This window comes from Tachyglossus aculeatus, chromosome 16 (assembly GCF_015852505.1).
Source record: "Tachyglossus aculeatus isolate mTacAcu1 chromosome 16, mTacAcu1.pri, whole genome shotgun sequence".
In the NCBI taxonomy this organism is placed as follows: Eukaryota; Metazoa; Chordata; class Mammalia; order Monotremata; family Tachyglossidae; genus Tachyglossus; species Tachyglossus aculeatus.
In genome coordinates, this window is record NC_052081.1 from 6,347,270 (window position 1) to 6,367,173 (window position 19,904).

At 43.9% G+C, this 19,904-nt stretch overlaps 1 protein-coding gene across 3 annotated transcripts in view; it reads left to right on the top strand.

Moving 5' to 3' along the window:
- The window catches only part of PRRX1 (paired related homeobox 1), a 68,107-nt gene extending 53,423 nt beyond the window's left edge, over positions 1-14,684 (top strand). For 2 of the 3 annotated variants that reach the window (XM_038758725.1, XM_038758726.1), the window contains 2 exons: positions 4,709-4,890; positions 13,381-14,684. In XM_038758725.1, coding sequence (XP_038614653.1) covers positions 4,709-4,890; positions 13,381-13,519 — 321 coding nt within the window. In that variant the 3' untranslated portion in view covers positions 13,520-14,684. Of the gene's footprint in view, positions 1-4,708; positions 4,891-7,659; positions 7,732-13,380 lie in introns of all 3 variants that reach the window. The other variant, XM_038758727.1, reaches the window with a different exon arrangement.
- The last annotated feature ends 5,220 nt before the right edge of the window (positions 14,685-19,904 follow it).

Sequence of the window (19,904 nt, forward strand, 5' to 3'; positions counted from 1 at the left end):
AAATTCACATGCCAAAGAAGTTAAAACTGCAAAGCTTCTTTGTGTTGGCAATGGGAAACAGCTCTGTGGGCCTGGAGAAAACAGGGTTTGTTGCAAATTGGATTAAGTAAGAGTCACCAGGCAGAACATGTCAGTGAAGCAGACTCTTTGTGTTCAGTTTTGTGAGCTGCAAACTGCAACAGACAGTTTGGTTTTATTCATTAATTCATTCATTCAATCGTATTTATTGAGCGCTTTATGTGTGCAGAGCACTGTACTAAGCCCTTGGGAAGTACAAGTCGGCAACATATAGAGACAGTCCCTACCCAATAACGGGCTCACAGTCTAGAAGATGGGCTCACAGTCTAGAAGATGGGCTTACAGTCTAGAAGATGGGCTCTTTTTTATATTATGCAGAGGGATGGATGTCTGCTACTATCTTGAGGAGAGGATGGGAAAGGAACAATTGAGAGGGAGGAGATGAACATTAGCAAAATTGGAGGTGAAGGTCTTTACAGCATGCTCCATTTCCAATATGGCATCCAACACTAGCTCTATGGGTATAAGAGGAGGGATGTGAGCACCTTTCCCAGCCTCTTTGGGAACAATACTCTTCCAGAGGGCTTCCTAGGGATATGGGCTGTGGCCTTTTTCTCCTGTCTGGTTGGACCCCAGGAGTCCATTAAGAGAAATTCAGGAAAAGAAGAAGGAAAAAACCAGTGGGGCCCAGAGGAGCCACCACAAAGGATGAGTTGGGGTAGAGGGAGATGAAGCTGTTGAATATCCGGTTCCCTCTCAGAGCTTAAGGTCAGAACAATCAATCCATCCATCAATCAATAGTATTTATAGAGCATTTACTGCATGCAGAGCACTGTACTAAGCACTTGGGAGGGTACAATATTTCAGAGTTGCATAGTGGATAGAGTGTGGATCTGGGAGTCAGAAGTCATGGGTTCTAATCCTGGCTCCGCCACTTGTCTGTTGTGTGACCTTGGGCAAGTCACTTAACTTCTCTGTGCCTCAGTTATCTCATCTGTAAATGGGAGATTAAGACTGTGAGCCCCACATGGGACAACCTGATTACCTTGTATCTCCCCCAGCGCTTAAGAAGAGTGCTTGGCACATAGTAAGCGCTTAATAAGTACCATTAAAAAAAAGAGGTGGTACAAGCCGATAAAGGGAAAAGCCCCTTGCATTTCCTTCTTGGCCCTCTAGCTACCAATATTTGAACCACTGCCACAACTGTGGCACAGATTTTCAATTACAAATGTGTGCTAAATGGATAGAGCAGAACAATTCAATCAGTCAGGCACTGGTGTTTACTGGGAGCTTTCTGTGAGCCTTACGTAGCAAAGGAAGGGCATAAAATACTCAGCTTTTAAATGAGCTCAGAGTCTTCAGAAAGGAGAAGAAGGCAATAAAGAGAAGAACACACTTATTTCAGGATTTTTCCCAACTAGATGACAGGATTCTGTAAAAGTTTTGTGTGGTGCATTCTGGGAGTCAAAGAAGTGAGGAGATCTGTGTCGGCCAACAAATGAATGGAATCAATTAAAACTGGAGGTCCATTATCCTTGGTTTTTGATCCCAGAGATGCATGCGACATCGGAAGCGTTCTTTTAAGCACTTAGTATAATGGAATGACATCATATGCAACATTTTACAGAAGTTTGGTTGGACCTAGAATGTTTTTTCCGAGGAACCCTAACCCCCAAACTTTCTCCAGAGCTGTTGTGCTCCCCTCACAGATCCCCGGATTGTACCCTCCCAAGCTCTTCTTTTTTTTAATGGCATTTGGTAAGTGCTTACTATGTGACAGGCTCTGTACTAAGCGCTGGAATAAATTCAGTCTAATCAGTTGGACACAGTCCATGTCCTACATGAGGCTCACAGTCTTAATCCTCAGTTTACAGATGAGGTAATTGAGGCACTGAGAAGTTAAGTGACTTTCCCAAGGTCACATTTAGTAACCCTTAGTACAGTGCTCTGCACACAGTAAGCACTGAATTAATACCATTGATTGATTGATTGATTTTTGAGCTGCAGAACTCGGCAAAGCAGGAACACAGTCCCAATCTTCAGTCTCTTCTTGTCAGTGACTCATCTCCTGCTGCTGTTGAGTAGGGACTGTCTCTATATGTTGCCAACTTGTACTTCCCAAGTGCTTAGTACAGTGCTCTGCACACAGTAAGCGCTCAATAAATATGATTGATTGATTGATTGATTCCACCCCATGCTAGAAAGAAGGTTTGAATGCTGAGAGAATGAAACCTTGAACATTTTGAGTGACTTCGGCAACCATTTTGAGTTTGTGAACTTCTCTCCTGGCTGAGCAGTGTGAGAACTAAAAGTCATAGGAGATGTTCAATCCAAAGTTGATTGGAATCATAGCAATAACACTCCTTCCATCTGAAGATAGCAGCTTTGGCTGTAGTAGAGGCATTTATTGAGCACCCTTGGTGTTATGCACCGTACTAGGCTACTGGAAAGTACAGAATAACAAAGAAAAGAAATAACAAGTGTCCCCTGACCTCTACGAGTTTACACTCTAAAGGGAAAGACAAAAACAAACATTAAAATATTTACAACTTGAGTGTTCAAAACAAATCAATTTAGTATACATCTATTTAAGAGCCCTAAGGAAGCTAATCTAGGGTGACTACTTATGACACTCAAGAATTCTAGGCCCCAGTCTTTCTCCCACACACATATTTTTTATCTAAGAAAATAGAAATTATCATTTTGAAAAATATGTGACTTACTTTACATGTGATTATTATATAATAGGCACTTTACAAAAGTGACTATTTTCATAATTATTATTATTAATAAATATTTATTAAGCCCTTACAACATGCTGTGCTCTTGTACAGACACAGGATAATCAGATCAGACAAAATCCCTGTCCCACACAGAACTCACAGTATAAGGGGGAGGGAGAATAATATGCAGTAGATATTTAATGTTCATTTTACAGATGAGGAAACTGAGGCATAGGGTTTAGTGACTTGCCCATGGTCACACAAAAGGCCTTAACCCTGGTCTTTCTTCTCCTCCTGTCCCTGGCCCCACTGGCCACCTCCCTCCACTTCCTTGACCCATACAATACTGTAAACTTGTTTTGGGCAGCGTGTCTACCAATTCCATGCTGCTGTTTGACCATGGGCAAGTCACTTAACTTCTTTGTGCCTACCAATTCTGTTGTGCTGTACTCTCCCAAGCACTTAATACAGTATTCTACCCCCCTAAGTGCTCAATAAATAAAACTGATTGATTGATAGGAAACTGTGGCTCAGTGAAAAGAGCATGGGCTTGGGACTCAGAGGTCATGGGTTCTAATTCCGGCTCTGCCACATGCCTGCTGGGTGACCTTGGGCCAGTCACTTAACTTCTCTGGGCCTCAGTTTCCTCATCTGGAAAATGGGGATTAAGTCTGTGAGCCCCACGTGGGACAAACTGATCACCTTGTAACCCCCCCAGCGCTTAGAACAGTGCTTTGTACATAGTAAGTGCTTAACAAATGCCATCATTATTATTATCACCCCATCTTCTGCTCCTGCTGTAGGATGACACTGGCTCCTACCTGCTGATTTGTCATAGTACATTTTGAAGAATCCATCAGTGGTATTTTCTGAGTGTGTGTTGTGTCAAGCATTACACTAAGCCCTTGGGAGAGTATGCAATAGAGTTGGTAGACATGAGCTCCACCCTCAAGGAGATTATAATCTAGATTTAGAATCATTTCAATATAGGAGAAAATATATTTCAAAGCACTTGAACTCAGTGGATTCTTTGGAGTGATCAGAAGCAGTCTTTCATATTGATGAATTACTTATCTGCTGTGGTCCTGCAGATAAGAAAGGAATCAATGGATAAAGTGAATCTTTCTTTAGTGGCACTTAGGGTAACCAAAGATTCTCTCGTGCTTCAGAACGGATGGAGAAATGTAAACAGCTGACTCACAGAGGAAGTCCTGGTCAGCAGGGCTATTTTTTTTTAAAAGGAATTCAACTGCTTTTCAATTTCCTGTGAAGGCCTTAGATGTAATAAAAAAGGCCTTTATGGGGGAGGATTTCCTGTAAAGATGAAAGGCCAGATACACCAGTTTCACTTTAGAAACCTCTGCTAACTTTCTATTTAGGTCTGCTGTACAGTCGGGTGAGATTTGCTTCTTGGGTTTGATGGCTGATTTTGAGAGAGATAGTCAGGCTGTCAGGGTCAGGGTCACCTGCATTAAGTCATTTCACAAACTTTCACTGGCACTGGCCCTAGGCTTTTTCCCGAGCAGCATTCATTGAAAGGCTTGAGCTGAAAACAGGCTAAAACATAGAGCGGGCAGTAGCCGCTGGCTAAATACCATGCTAAGGCCTCAAGGCTGTGGAGAGAACAGAGTAGTACAAATAATAACAATAATAATCATAATGTCCAGATTTGGAATCAAGCACTGTGCTAAGCACTGCGATAGAAAAAGGACCCAGTCCCTGTCCCACTTGAGGCTAACAGTCTAAAGGGGAGGGGGAACAGACATTTAATCCCCATTTTGAGGCGCAAAATAGTTGTAACTTGCCCATTTTCAAACAGCAGGCAAAAAGCAGAGCCAGGATTAGAACCCGAGTCCCCTGGCTCCCAGCCCCGTGTTCTCCCCAGAAGCCTGCACACCTACAAAGTGGAGCTTGTCTGATGTAACCTTTGATTTCCCTCCCTCCCCTCCTCTCTCCAAACCTTCCAGGTGTGGTTTCAGAACCGAAGAGCCAAGTTTCGCCGAAACGAGAGGGCCATGCTGGCTAACAAAAATGCCTCCCTCCTTAAATCTTACTCGGGGGAAGTGACCGCTGTGGAACAACCCATCGTCCCGCGTCCCGCTCCAAGACCCACTGACTATCTCTCCTGGGGAACGGCTTCTCCGTACAGGTGAACCTCAGCCGCTTTCCATCTGGATCCGCCCTAGTTGCCCGGGAAGCTATGGAAATGGCTTTTGCGGGGTTGGTCTGCCCAGACTCTCATCAGCAGCTCTGCTGCAGTGCTCTAGTTGTCCTAGGAACGGGGTTGGTGACAGAACAGAGAGAGACTCCACCAGACTCATGAACGTTTGGGTAAAGGATGCTCAAAAAAGAATAAAGACCTCTAGAATAAGCATTGCTTCTAGAATGAGGCCCTTTCTTATTTCAACTTGGAGAGACTGGTTTTTTTTTTTTCAGGGACTTCCTTTTTGCTGGTTGGTTAGGACTCTCTAAGGGTTATCCTGAAGCTGATCTGCACATTCAAAGCGATATTTGAGAATTAAATAGAGAACAAGAAAATTCTGACTGGTTCGATGACCCTAATGCTTTAGTCAATCATTCAATCAGAGCACTGTACTAAGTGCTTGGGAGAGGACAATATAATAGAGTTGGTAGACACTTTCCCTGTCCACAAGGAGCTTGCAGTCTAGAGAGAAGCTTACAGTGTACAGTCTACAGCTTTAGTCCTAGCTAGGGCTACTCAAATATCCTTATTCATTGATGCCATCTAATTCTCTGAGGATTTCTAGAAGGATCAGAGTTATGATGTAGGATTGGGTATCATTTTTATATTTAAATCTTACACTTCATCAGAATTAATTTATCCTCTGAACTTCTGAAATATTAATCAAGGTAGGCAAAAATGGGACCTTTAAGAACACTCTATTTAGACTCCAAGCTTTTTATAGTTTCACTGTTAAAAACAATTCAAAGACTAATGAGAATTTTAGTTTCATTAAAAGGAAAAAAAAAGCAGATGATGAGGTTAGTCAGTGACTTGGGAAACGGGCTTGGGACCACAGAGCTTGTGGACTTCAAAATCTGTGACCCGAGCATGCCCAAGGTCAGCAACAACTGAATGTTATGGTTTGTAGAGACATGGGTGGTTTGTTGGAAACTGACTGCTATTCTCTTTCACCTGGATCCTTGATACAAAGATCAATTGGCATCCATGGAGTCATTGCTGAACCTCTCAGCAGAATCCCAGAAGGCCACATGAATCAATGAATAGTATTTTGGAGCATCTATTATGCATACAGCGCTGTACTAAGTGCTTGGGGGAGTAAAATTGACAGACATAGTTCTTGCCCTTAAGGAGCTTGCATTCTATTGGAGGCGCTTACAATCCAATACCCTTTCAGGCTAAGGATTGCAGCGTTCACAAGGTTGAGGATTAAGTATGGTGCTGCTCATATCTGATTACTTTCTGGTTTCCCTGTAGGGAGGGGATTTCTCTCTGATATAATTAGACTTTGTAAAAAGAAGCTAGAAATGAAATCTGATTACTTTCTGGTTTCCCTGTAGGGAGGGGATTTCTCTCTGATATAATTAGACTTTGTAAAAAGAAGCTAGAAATGAAATCTACTGGGCTAGGTTTGGAAAAGTCACTCCCAGGTACTGGTTAGGTTCTTCAGGAGATTAAGCAACTCTTTCAGATCACTAAAGGATTGTCTAGTACCAGTGCATAAATGGTATCCTTCAAACCCTCTCCCAAAGCTCAATTTATATGGAGCCAAAACTGGACTTTATTAAGTGGTTTTATGATATTTTGTTCATTTTGAAAAGATAATGAAATATAGTATTTCAACATTCTCTTATTTTGTTTCTAGCTAAGACACAATAGGGTTGCATTTCACTGGGGGAGTGAATGTAACTGTGGTCGGCTTATCTTGTTTCACTGAAAGCATGAGGCAGAAATGAATATTGAAAAGCAAACTAAATATTAGGTCTTTGGCTCTCTGAAGAGTAACTTCTGTTTGTACACCTTGAGTCTTCCATTTTCCATAACTGAGTTGAATGATATCAGTTCAGGGTTCTTCGCAACACTCTTGTGACACGTTGGTGTTGTCACCCTTATTGTACAGATGAGAAATTGGAGGCACTGAGAGGTTGAGTGACTTGCCCAAAGTAACAGGTCAAGTTCCCAGCTGATGGAAAGGAGAAATCATGACTGTTGATCCTCCTTCTTACTACTTTACTTTCTGATCCATGAGGCTGTCCTTCCCATGAAAATACAGTTGGCTAACAGTGTTTAATTTCACATCACTGTTTTCGGTTTACAGTTCTGGGGTTCTCCACACTCACTGATATCCCCAAGCGATTAAATGACATACCAGTAGACTCATACATGCCAGAGAAGAATTGTTTCAGTGAAAGTCCTAGCAGTTTCACACTGTCAAGAGGGTTGAAACCCGGGCTCAACTGTGCAGCTCAGGAGTGGTGAACAGAATGTTGAGAACATCATTCTTCTCTAATCTCACAGGCTTTCCTCTGACGACGACAGGCAGGAGGGAAAACCAAAGAGCAAAAGCGTTGTTTTTCTTTGGTCAGAACCCAGGCATGAAGCCATAGGTAGCTAGAGACAGCCTAAAGATTTGCAAGCCCTGACCCTTGGCTCTCATTTGAGGAGTAGGAGGGGAACTGCCCCCTTAACCATCCCCTCATGGGAGGAATATAAAGAGGGACGTGGCTTTGGCCATATTTGGCCATGAAAGCCAACGGTTAGGCCAGGGTGGGTGTGAACAGTGGCAGCAGAGAGGGTAGACTCTCTCCCATCTCTTCCGCTCTGCTTTCTTTGTCACTGTCCTCTTGCCGCCACCCTGCACAGCTCGTAGTCCTGGTGCCTGACTTCTGCTGAACTCGTTTGCCTCATTTCTTCCTCTCACACTTTCAAAAATAGATCCTCGTCCCTCCCAAGATGTTGTTTACACGAGGGGCTTCATAACGGATTCTAACGGAAGACACTGAAAAGGTAACTGCCCAGTGGGGGCTGGGGGGTGGTGGTTATTTGGGGGCAGGGTTTGAGTGGGAGGTAGCGTGCTCCTGGATGAGAACCGTGGGCTAGCTGAGCAGTGAGGGGCTAGGCTGGGGATTGCTAGAGAGGAGATCGCAGCCTCTGACTTGGGTCCTTTAGATCATCCCAAGCCTCAGTGAACTGGGAGAATTGCTAAGAGCCCCTCTGGTCTGGAAGGATAGCATACTGACCCAGAGTCCCAGATTGGATTTAGAAATGAGTCCTCATCCTGGCTTTGGCAAGGCAGTTCATCTCTTTTTTTCAGTTTTTCCATCTGTAAAATGGAGTCTTCCTGACTCCCCTGTGATGTGATGAGGATTGAGAGTTAATACATACAGAAATCTCATGATACTTTGAGGGAAGATTCTGCATAAATGGAAACTAAAATTTGATGAAGTGGATAGAGAAATGATAATCAGCTTGGGTAATCTAACCATAAGCAATAAAGTCAGACCACTTTCTGACATAATGTGATAGTATTCTGGCTACTTAATTAAGGGGACAGAGCTAAGAGAAGATATCCACTCTGTGACTATCACCCAATAGCCATTCACACATGGGGGTGTCTTTTGGGAAAATGATAAAAGTGGAAAGAATTTTTTAAAATAACAAGTTCTGAGGCTTTTCCTAACAATCCTGAGAGACTTCAAAAGCCTTCAGTATGTAGAAGTTGCCAAGATTTACTCAAATCTCTTGCATCTGCAGAATTGGACTGGTTTTCTCCTGGTCTTTAGGGAGATTTTTCTTTTTTGCACTTCCTCTCCTCGTGGTAATGTTGAGCCATGTCAGAACAACCACACTGCTGCCATTTTGAGATCTGCACCAGCCTAACTGAAAGTTTGAAGGACCTAATGGAAAAATACCAGACAGGAAAGTAGTCACCTAAACTAATTAGAGGTTCAATTGTCAGGTTCAGGCTGGGTATCAGAAGGAAGTAGAACTCATGCTTTTTTTAGCACTTGAAAATGACTGCAAGCCACCAAGTAAAAGCATTTATCAGCTATTCCTAACAACCACTCTGCAAGGAAGGTGGCTACCATCCCAATGGTCAACTGAATATCACCCATTTTGTTCCAGCTGTCATGTAACCTAAATTTAGAGTCGAACTACAATCCCCCTCCCCCCATCCAGCTAGCTGTCTATTGCCTCCCCTACAAGGAGCTGTGCTTCGAGCTGGATTGGGCCTTCTGAAATCGTTCTCAGAATAAAGATGCAAAACTCATGAGTTTATTGCAGCTGCAAGGGTAGCAAATCCCTATGCAACCCCCATTGATGAGAAATATTTTCTTTTCATCCTTCATACAAAGCCCAGGGCTTGGTCCCCCAAGCTCTCAATTGACACACCTGACACACTGAGCACAGGGGTCCTCACAGTAAACTCAGGGTTATACTTTAACCCTCAGAGGGCAAGTAGGATGGGAAAAGAGGAAACAGCGTCCCAACCAGACGAAATTTGGCTCTCATTATTAAGGCAAGCCCTGTTTTACTGCTGATGGAGATCCTCTTCCCAGTCACTCCAGTGAATCCTGTTCTCAGCTACAGAGTTGGCATAAACCTTCAACTTCACTCCAATTTCTTATGGGGAGAAGTTTAATCTCATGGAGGAGATGCCAGTGAAGGGGTTGTCTGGCTTCTTGGGAACAGGATTGGGTTGCCCGACAGTGAGTCCACTGTTGGGTAGGGACCGTCTCTATATGTTGCCGACTTGTACTTCCCAAGCGCTTAGTACAGTGCTCTGCACACAGTAAGTGCTCAATAAATACGGTTGAATGAATGAATGAATGCTCACTGGACAAGGGATGATGGCACTGATACTGGTTACCTTTTTAGAGGGAAGAAAATGAGGGAAATGGAAAGAAATATGAGAATGAGCAATAACACATGGGGTGGAATTAGGAAGAGGTAGGCATCAAAGAGGACAGTCATTCACTTGCATCTTGTACTTAACAGGAAGTGCCCTTTCTCCTGCCCCAGTAGACTTCCTTAAATTACCACCATGGGAATGGGCATCCTGATCCACTCACTTACCTGGCTGTGCTGGAGCCTGTCACACAAGCCTAACTGGGCCTGTTCCCAGCGCTCAATAAATACGATTGATGATTGATGATGAGCCCAAGGATGGAGATCTTTCTGTGAATCCACCATAAAGGAAATGGGCTTCCGAAGAGTGTAAGCTCCTTGTGGGCAGGGAATCTGTCCACGTCTTTATTCTGTACTCCCCAAGCACCTAATATAGTACACTGCACCAAGTGGGTGCTCAGTAGACACTATTACTATTACTACGACTACTACTACTATTGCTGCTACTACTATTACTACTACAACTACTACTACTTAAAGTGCTGGAGGAAATAAATGGGTGGGGGAACTTCAGGGTTTAGGGTAAAAGCAGGGAGTCAAGACTTCCAGTGTCTGCACCTGAATCAGTCACGGATTGGCTGAGATCCTGGGAAAAGTTAAGTCACAGTACCCCCATTCATACACTTGTAAAAGTGCCACGATATCACCTGCCTACTTTCCAGGGCATTGTAAAATTCAGTTGATTAACATTTTGCAAGTTACCTTCAGGTGGTCAGATCATAAGCAAGTGCTAATTCCAAAAACTTTTTAGGATGAGGGGCCTTAAACCCTGCAGCAATTCCTTCCTCAGTGCCACTGTTCTGAAGCATTATGGGAAATGGCCTAGTTGGGTTTTCTTGAAAAATAAAATAGAAACAATATAAATATTAAGATGGAACTGTCCTAGTGGGAGTGCAAGGATAGGGGAATAGCATAGTCTGTGCTTAAAATATATGCCTAATTTCCTTTGATTTTCTCTTGGGATACAAAACACTGGCCAGGATTAATTTCAAAAATAGAGCTACTGTTTGAGCTATAAAAACAGACTAGGGAGAACCTCAGCCTACCCAAAGACTCTCCAAAGAATCCCCTGATTTGGCAAGGACCAGAATATTAGATGAATATTGACAGGAATGTGCAGAACATTCTTACAGCAAGAAAGCAATGTATTTTGGTCCTGCCCTTTCAGGACTGACTGGATGAAATGTTATTTTCATAGTAGTAGAAATGAATGTACTGTCACAGATGTGATCAGCTTTAGGAAACTCAAGAGATTTCTAAGCATCCTGCATTCAATCCAAGCTTTCAAGGTGCAAAAGAAGTGTGAACCCCGCTCTGATCTCCTGACACCCAAAGGGAGGAACCCCAGTTGATCAGGGGATCAATGGGACGGACTCTAGGAGAATCGTTGGATCAAAGAGCTGATTTGTTGAGACCCACATTGCCTTCTTTCTCCAGCTGGATCTTAGCAGCCGCAGTGATAGAAAACATGTGTGTGAGCTGGTGTCGAGAGGTTGTCTGCAGTGCTCCTGGTTGGGTTCAGAATTGGAAAGGGCTGAGGCACATGGGAGTTTGGAACATGTCATTTTCAAAATACTGTATAGGGAACCTCTTGGCCACTCCCCAAATCGTAGCCTCAGGCCTCTGACATTCATTTACCTTTTTTTTTATGATACTTTTTAAGTCCTTACTATGTGCCAGGCACTGTTCTAAGCACTGAGGAAGATATAAGCTAATCAGGTTGGACACAGTCCATGTCCCACATGGGACTCACAGTCTTATTCCTCATGATACAGATGAGTTCACTAAAGTACAGAGAAGTTAAGCGACTTGCCCAAGATCACTCAGCAGAAAAGTGGCAGAGCCGGGATTAGAATCCAGAGCCTTCGGACGCCCAGGTCCAGGCTCTATCCACTAGGCAATGCTGCTTCTCTAAGTTGGTCATCACCACCTCCCTATTTGAAACCTGCCCAAACAGAAGACCACCCCCTTGTCCCATCCTGCAATACCCTGTGGTGAAAATGGGACACTGTTTGACTGGGGACCGCTGATTTTCTCCAATGGAGCCTCTCTACTCTGCTTGTAAAGTGGTTTGTCCACCCGTGCGGTCAGAAGGTTCAGGAATTGCATTCCTTGTGTCTCTTCTACTCCTCTTTCCTATGTTTCCACACCTGAGCATTTTGGTGGAAGAAATCTATCCACCCGATAATGGTGTGGGAGAAGATCAAGAACTGTAAAGGAATCGTTGGCCCCACTCAGGAAATAGACTGCTTGCAGCCTGGAGGCCCATCCTCTTGGCCTGGCAGTTATCTCAGAGCTCAGAATGCGATCACCATGCAGTAATGAAGGACCGGATGGAAAGGAGCACATTTACAAGGAAAGGCAAAGAGACAGACCTGGTCCCAGATATTTTACTCTGTGATCCCTAACCTCCTGCTTCTGGTGCTCCCCATCCCCTCAGTGGGACACCCCTATATCATTTTGATAAACAGTTCTAAAATGATCCAAACGGCTGTCCATAATCATCAAGTGCTTAGTACAGTGCTCTGCACACAGTAAGTGCTCAGTAAATACGATTGAATGAATGAATTAAGGTACCACCTGAAAACTCAGGGGAAAGCGGCTTTTTGTGGTACAGTAATTGACCCCTAAGGTGGTTTTCTGTCTGGGCTGCGTTGGGTCCCTCTTTAGGGTTTTCACTCTCCCTGTTACTCAGAAATGTCAGTGCTAATGATGTGATCTTACTGCCTCGAGGAGGCAGGTCGGGTTGTTTTCTGGGTTGGTTCTGCCGCTCTCTCTCCCTGGAACAATAAACTCCCTGAGGCTGATGCGATTCCCTTGGAATTCAGGTGACAGAAAAGCACTGGTCACTCTGCCCAAGTAGTCGCTGCCCATTCCAGTGCTGTGGGAAGGGATTTTTGTTGGGTTTAAAAATCAATTAGGAATGTTTTCCTCAAATTAAACTGAATCCTTTAAGAGTTTGGTTTCATGAGTAATCTACGTGCAGTGGTAAAAAGTCATTTATATCCCAAAACACAACAACATGTGGTGTCTGTGCTGGAGCTAACAGAAAGCCACTAATTACACCTCTCAGGCCTATTGGCTCTCAAGGATGGATCCTCAGCCTTAATTACAAGTGCTGGTGACTGAGACATACTCATAGATTTTCCTTAGCACTGGGAGCCAGTAGAAACTGTTTATTTGCCTCTGGGCCATCCAAATCTAGAACCAGAACAGTTTATGCTCTAGGCTCCTTGAGTCTTCTCAAGGTCTTCGTTTCTAAATCTGGTCCGACACACCTTTTTCTACCCAGCCAAACAAGGAAATGGCTACATCCCTAAGCCTCCTGGCCCCTTAGGTAGCCTTCCACATAGAGCTACAGCATCACGCAATCAATCAATAGTATTTATTGAGTGTTTTCTCTGTGCAAAGCACTGTACTGAGCACTTGAGAGAGAGAGTACAATATGAAAGAGTATTATGAAAGACACGATCCTTTTTGGGGGGGTTAGCTCAGGGAAAAGGGCATACACACACACACAACCACACACACACACTCTCCAACTGACTGAAGCAGGGGTTGTCCCTGTTGAGATAAATCACCTGTTCACTGAAGCAACGCAGCAAACGTGATTCTCCCCACATCTCCGGCTCCTGCTCCAAGACAGTGAACCAGCACTGTAGGCGTGCAGTATGGCAACTTTGGTGGCTATGTGAGATGAATGCCTGATCCTTCTCCCTGCTCTCTTCTTTCTCCATGTCCCTACAGTGCAATGGCTACCTACTCTGCCACGTGTGCCAACACCAGCCCAGCCCAGGGCATGAACATGGCCAACAGCATTGCCAACCTGAGACTGAAGGCAAAGGAATATAGTTTACAGAGGAATCAGGTCCCAACAGTCAACTGAGGCCCCAGAAGAAACCCCCCCAAAAAAAAAACCAAACAAAGACACCCATCCTGCTCTGTCATTTCTTCATCTGCTGGGAAAAAAAATGCAGAACTAAATTTGGGGATAAAAGCAGAAAAAAGAGGAGAGGAGCAAGCTGAAAAATTGGCTAAAACACATTTCTCCTCACTTTGGAGTACCAATCATCCTGGTTTCCATATTTTGTCCCCCTGCTCATTCATGCTTTGCTCCGTATACTTCAGCTTCTTCAGTTAAGTCCACCCCAGCCCATTGTTTTATGATTATTGTTTTTAAGAGTTCACAGCCTCAGAAGAAGACTTATATGCTGAAAAAGTGCCTGAAGCCACACCTGCCACAATTCTATCTTGACCCCTGTGGCCTTTCCTGCACCTTCCCCCCAATCCCCGCCCACCCCCTCCGCCCCAATCTCACCTTATAGAAGCTTGTCAAAAGCCTTTGGAGAAGGAAAGCCTCATGAAGAACCCAGACTAGACTTTCTCCGAGGTTTGCGAGCGGGCTTCTCTGCCGCCATCCCCCCGGCCCACCCCTGGAGAAGGCCTCCATGCACAACGCTCGACGCAACATTTGAACGTGCCTTGATCTCTTCCTAACCTGGCTGCCTGCAAACTCCAAGCCTTAGTCGAAAGACAGCCATTCTGGGTTAAGACGCCTGTGTTGCTTTTGAATGATTTGCTGGCACTGCCATTTTGAACAGCCAAAGAAAGTAGAAATGCTTTTCATTCCAGAAAGGAAGGGAAAAACACTCTGCAGAAAAAGGACTGGGATCTGTGATGGCGAATTCTACTGTTTCCGTTTGGTGCCACGGGTATTAAAGGGCTGTCAGATGCACATTTATATATACTGTATATAGTTATATATTATATATATAAAATATTCATGCAAGCTTGGTTTTGTGGTTTCTCAATAAAAATGTCAGGTTGTCACTGTCACCACCTTGCCTGTCTCCCCAGTGAAGGGGCAAATCAATAAATACCCTGTTTTCTTTTCTCTGGATACAGCAGTTCCTATCAAGTCCATGGAACCATATTCAGGGTGAACCCTTTTTAAGCACGCAGTGTGGTTCTAAGTGGATGGTGGTGAAAGCTCCTTTTCTAGACTGCAAACTCTGTGAGGGCAGGGACTCATTCTACCAGCTTTGTTGTACTTTCCCAAGAGCTGAGTACAATGCTCTGCACACGATAGACTGCAAGCTCCTTGAAGGCGGGGGTCATGTCTACTAGCTCTATTGTACTCCCTCAAGAACTGAGTACGGTGCTCTGCACAGAGTAAGGTACTCAGTAAATACTATCATTTGATCAATCGACTGATCATGGGGAATGGAGGCAAGGTGCCCTTTCATGGGGATGAGTCAGCCACAGATGGGAAGACCAGAGCACACTTCACAGCGGAGATTATAACGATGTAGAGAGAGAAGGCAAAGCCAATCCATTTTCCAGGTTTTTCCCTCTTGGTAGAAATTGTCAGATGCCTCCTTAAGCAGGATCCTACCCTCAAATTCCAATATTTTAGTTTATCACGGGCCGGTTTTTTGAAAAGCGTCATGAACCCATGGCTAGTGCCAGAAACTGGGAATTGGGACTTTAATTTTCTTTTTTAAATGTTCAGCTGTGCTATTAGCATGCCTGGGAATCTTGGAGAAGTCATTGAAACATGTTGTGACTTGGTTTACCTGTCTGCAAAATGGGTTTAAATGAACTTACCTACCTCACAGGGGTGTTGTGAGGCTCCATCCTCCCAGTCATTGGGTCTTATTTGTACAGCACTTGGCAGACCTGAGAGATGAGGAATTAGCTATGAATGTGAATGGGATTAGGAATGTAGAATTGAACCGAGGGAGTGTTTCCTTGCTGGGATACACGAGCTGCTAGGGAGAAGTGTAATTTTATACTGAGAAATCGATGCTGATTTAAAGTCACACATCTCACACATGAACACACACATATCACACACATGCACACACACACACATACAAACATCACCTCTTTTGGCCCTTGATCAAATTTTCAGTCAGTAGATCTACAGTACAAGATCTCCAAAAGAAGGCGGGAAGGACTTGATTGGCTCACTCTCGAGTCCAGGCCTCCATGACCAGAACAATTCTGAAATGTTGAAATACTGGTGATTTGAGAGAATCCATCAACTACCAAATCACATTTTTGGATTCAGGTGTATACAACTTTTGCACTGCGGGGAGGTTTGCCTTCACTGCAAATAAATGTGCATCTTTACATCCATCTCTTCGTAGATCTGAGGGTCAAGCTGTCAGGAAAACCACAGCACCTTTTTGAATACCCCACCCCACCTGAAAATATTGTACCCACCAAACTGTACTGAATTCCACCAACCCTCATGTTGCTTATGCCAAGAGAGATTTTTATGCTTTTGGGAGAATTCTAATTAACCTCCGGTACTATCCATTCCAGGCCGGTGGACACGAGGATCTTGGAGCATCCTAAAGTGCTCCCCGCCACATTTTTACCAAACAGCGTGGGAAGAATACCGAGGGCAGACGGACTCTGAGGCCCGGGTGACTGGGTTGTGGTGTGACTGTTGTGAAGTGAGTGCCAAACTTTCGAAAACTCTCACATTGTGACACTTAGAGGAGGACATGATGAAAATCATGGGAATTCCATGTTATTTCATGGGGTTTAATTGCAAATTAGGAATTCAGGTGATGGGAATGGGGCAGAAAGCAGTATTTTCTTAAGGTTTCATCCTGAGATTCTCCTCACTCCAGAAAAGGGAAGCCTAAGCTAAATTAGAGCGAAACTGAAATAAGGCCTTCATGCCCAGGGCTCAGGATACAGCCACATTTGCTAGTCTTCCTGAATCCCTCCTCCCCCACCCCCCAACTACTTTCTATGCAATTCAAGAAATATGCACACAGGGATAGTTGATTCAAGCTTTGTATGCAATTTAGAGAAATAGCCTTCCAAGGTCTTAAGCAAGGTGCCAGATGAGATTCTCAGAGCCTCAGAATTGGAGGTATTTCCCTATCCCTCCTGAATCATACACTAATAAATATATACATGGCTATCTGCCTGTCACCTCCGCCACATCTCTGTAAAGCAGATGCTGATCTGTAGGGCATATTACAGGTGAAAGAAAACCAGGAGAAATGATGGAAGTAATGAAAAGGAAATGATATTGAGGGGTATAAAGATCTCATAAGAAATGTATTATGTAAATTATATCTTGCTTTATGATGTAAAATATACAGTGTTTGCGCTAGAGTAGAAATGAATTCCTTTTCAATAAAGAATGCGGAAAACCTTCATGTCTTTGTGTCATGGATTCGTGTCTCATTTCTTCGGCAGTTGAAAACTCCATAGGATTGTGTTGTATTCTCCCAAGCGCTTAGTGCAGTGCTCTGAACTCAATAAATTCATTCAGTCATATTTATTGGGTGCTTACTGTGTGCAGAGCACCGTACTAAGCTCTTAGCACTGTTAACTGATTGATTTTTGTGCTTCTGTTTGGAATAGAAGGAATATTTTCTGACTCTGAAGTCCAGAATTCCTCTGACTACACTATGCTTCTGTTAATTGTGTGGTGACTCTAGATGACTTGCCTAGAGGCCAGGCAACTTCTAGCTGGGTCACAGTAGTGTCCTGGACACAGGTGGCCTACATAGTTGTCTGACACTATTTATTGAGCACTGAACCCACTGAGCCAGAGCACTGAAGTAGGTGTTGAGGGTCCAAATAGTAGTAGTAGTAGAAGTAGCAGTAGTAGTAGTAGTGTTGCATTTATTAAGTGCAAAGTACGGTACTAGGCTTGGGAAAGTGTAAAAAACCGAACACGTACCTTCCCCTAAAGGAGCTTTGGGGTTTCACCCTCTGAAGACAGAGCTGGTGTGAAAGGATAGCAAGGATTCCTCAAGAAAGCAGTAGATACATTGGCTTGCACAACAATACTGCATGGTGGCTTGCAAAAGAACTACCAGCTGCAGCTTAACGTCATGAGGTTTCACACCTCTTCAGTTTCACAAACAAAATCCTCGTGGATTTTTAAACAAACTCAGAGTGGGCTTTCTGGTTACAGTATTATGAGTTGGTTCTTCCCTTTGCAGAGAGGGAGAAGTGGGGGCCTCTTTCTCTCCGCAGATTTACCGTGGAGGGGCTTGAGGGGGAAGAGGAGAGAAAGGGAGGGAGGGATAGGTGCCCCTTTCATCCATTTTGATGCAGCATGGAAGTCGCCATCCTACTTAAGAAGTAAAGAAAGATGGGTTTGAGCAGGGCAGAGTGAGCAGCGGGGCAAGCCAGTAATAATGATAATAATAATAACAATAGTTAAGTACTTACTCTGATCTAAGCACTGTGTTAGGCACTCGGATAGACACAAGATAATCAGGTGAGACACAATCCTTGGATTATGAAGGGCTCACGACCTAAGTGGGAGGGGAAGAGGTATTGAATCCCCATTTGATGGATGAGGGAACTGAAGCACTGAGAAGTGGTGTGACTTGCCCAAGGTCATGCAGCAGAAAAATAGCAGAGCTGGGATTAGAATTCGGTTAGGTAGAAGCAGGTGGAGAGTTAGGGAGGGAACAAAGGAAGGATGAGTTTCCCCATTCAACTTCAGAGGGATAGATTATATCAGAGACGATGACCGATTGAATGGCATAGCTGGGGAAGGAAGCAAAGGATGCCCCCCTCCCTGTCCCCCACCAGCTCCAAACTTGCCCTGTCCCTACCTCTGCAAGCTCAGAACCCCTGTGTTAATAACACTTGGAATATCTTACCCTCCCAGTAACATGCATTACTTTAAACAGGATCTGTGGTGGCATTAGAGGGAAGAGCATGAGAAGTGGTATCCCATTAACCCAAATAGACCCCCTTAGAGCAATGCCCCCTGGGCAATTCCCCAGTTTTCACAATGGCTCAATTGGCCCTACAGAGCATTTGTTGTAATCCACACTGGGAACTGGGATGAGAGAAAGAGCCACTGGGTGCTTGATCCCAGTATTACAGCTCTGCATTATTATTTTTTTTAACACTTTTTATCTTCATTTCTATTTTGGGCTAAGCATTCTCATAAAATTCAGTTTTTCCCACAACGACATCAAATAAACCTAGGCTTAGACATTCCCCCCTAGGCTGTAAGCTCACTTTGGGCAGGGAACTTGTCTACCAACTGTCACATTGTACTCTCCCAAGTGCTTAGTACAGTGCTCTGCACACAGTAAGTACTCAATAAATAGGACTGATTGATCCTAATCTTTCCTGTTCTTCAAATTGGTTCCCCAGCTTTCTTCCTACTTTGATCAACCAATCAATTAATCATATATGCAGAGGGCTTACTGTGTGCAGAGCACTGTACTAAGCATGTGGGAGAGTACCACACAACATTAAAACAGACAACAATCCCTGAACACGATGAACTTTGAGTGAACACTATTTTCTCATGCATCGAAGTGTCTTCTACTTGCATGTCACCTTCTTGCTCCTAATTCATGGCTCTGTGTATCCCATCTATAAGTCTACCAATTGGGGAAATTCCTATACCAAAGCCAAGAGATACCCTGGAATTTCCTTCCACTGGACAGTTTTTGCTCAGGGCTCCTCTGTCTCTTTATTCTTTCTGTTTGGATCCTGGTTGGAAAAGCTGTGGAGGTTTCCTATGTTCCCTCTAGGTACCCTAGAGTTCTAAAGGCAGGTGGTGAAGGCCAACCTATGAGAGGGTTTGGATAAAGATCTAATTCCAGTGGCAAAAGTAGGTCATCACATGAAATCAGGGCCAGTGAGAATCAATCAATGAATGGTATTTATTGAGCACATACTGTGTGCAGAGCATCGTACTAGGTACTTGGGAGGGTACACAGTTCCATAGAGTTGGTAGACATGTTTCCTACCCACAAGTAGTTTGCAGTTTAAAGTGGGAGAACACATTTCTTTCCTGGAGCAAATGTCATATGACTTGGGTGTGTCTAACAACAACACCTTGTTAGAAACTGTAAGCTCACTGTGGGCAGGGAATGTCTACCAACTATGTAGCATTGTACCCAAGGTCTCTGCACACAGCAAGTGTTCAATAAATGCCATGGACCGATTGACCTTATTCTGAACAGGTAGCCAGATTTTACAAACAATTTCTTTCCTTGCTTCAAGGAAGGATGGTATTTAGTGAGAGTTCTGAAGGGGAATTTGATTACTCCCCTGGCTATATTCTTCAACAAAGCAGTTCTCCACCATGTCAAAAACTCCCAGAACAATGAAATCAAGCCATTGTCATGGCTACCTGTCTGACTTTTCTTTAGAAGACTTTGGAAGTCCGTTTGGGAGAGGTTCCTTTTCCCAACAAGGATGTTTGCTTGGATCATTGTGACTTCTGCTTCAAGAATTTCATGAGGTGTGAGTCAGTT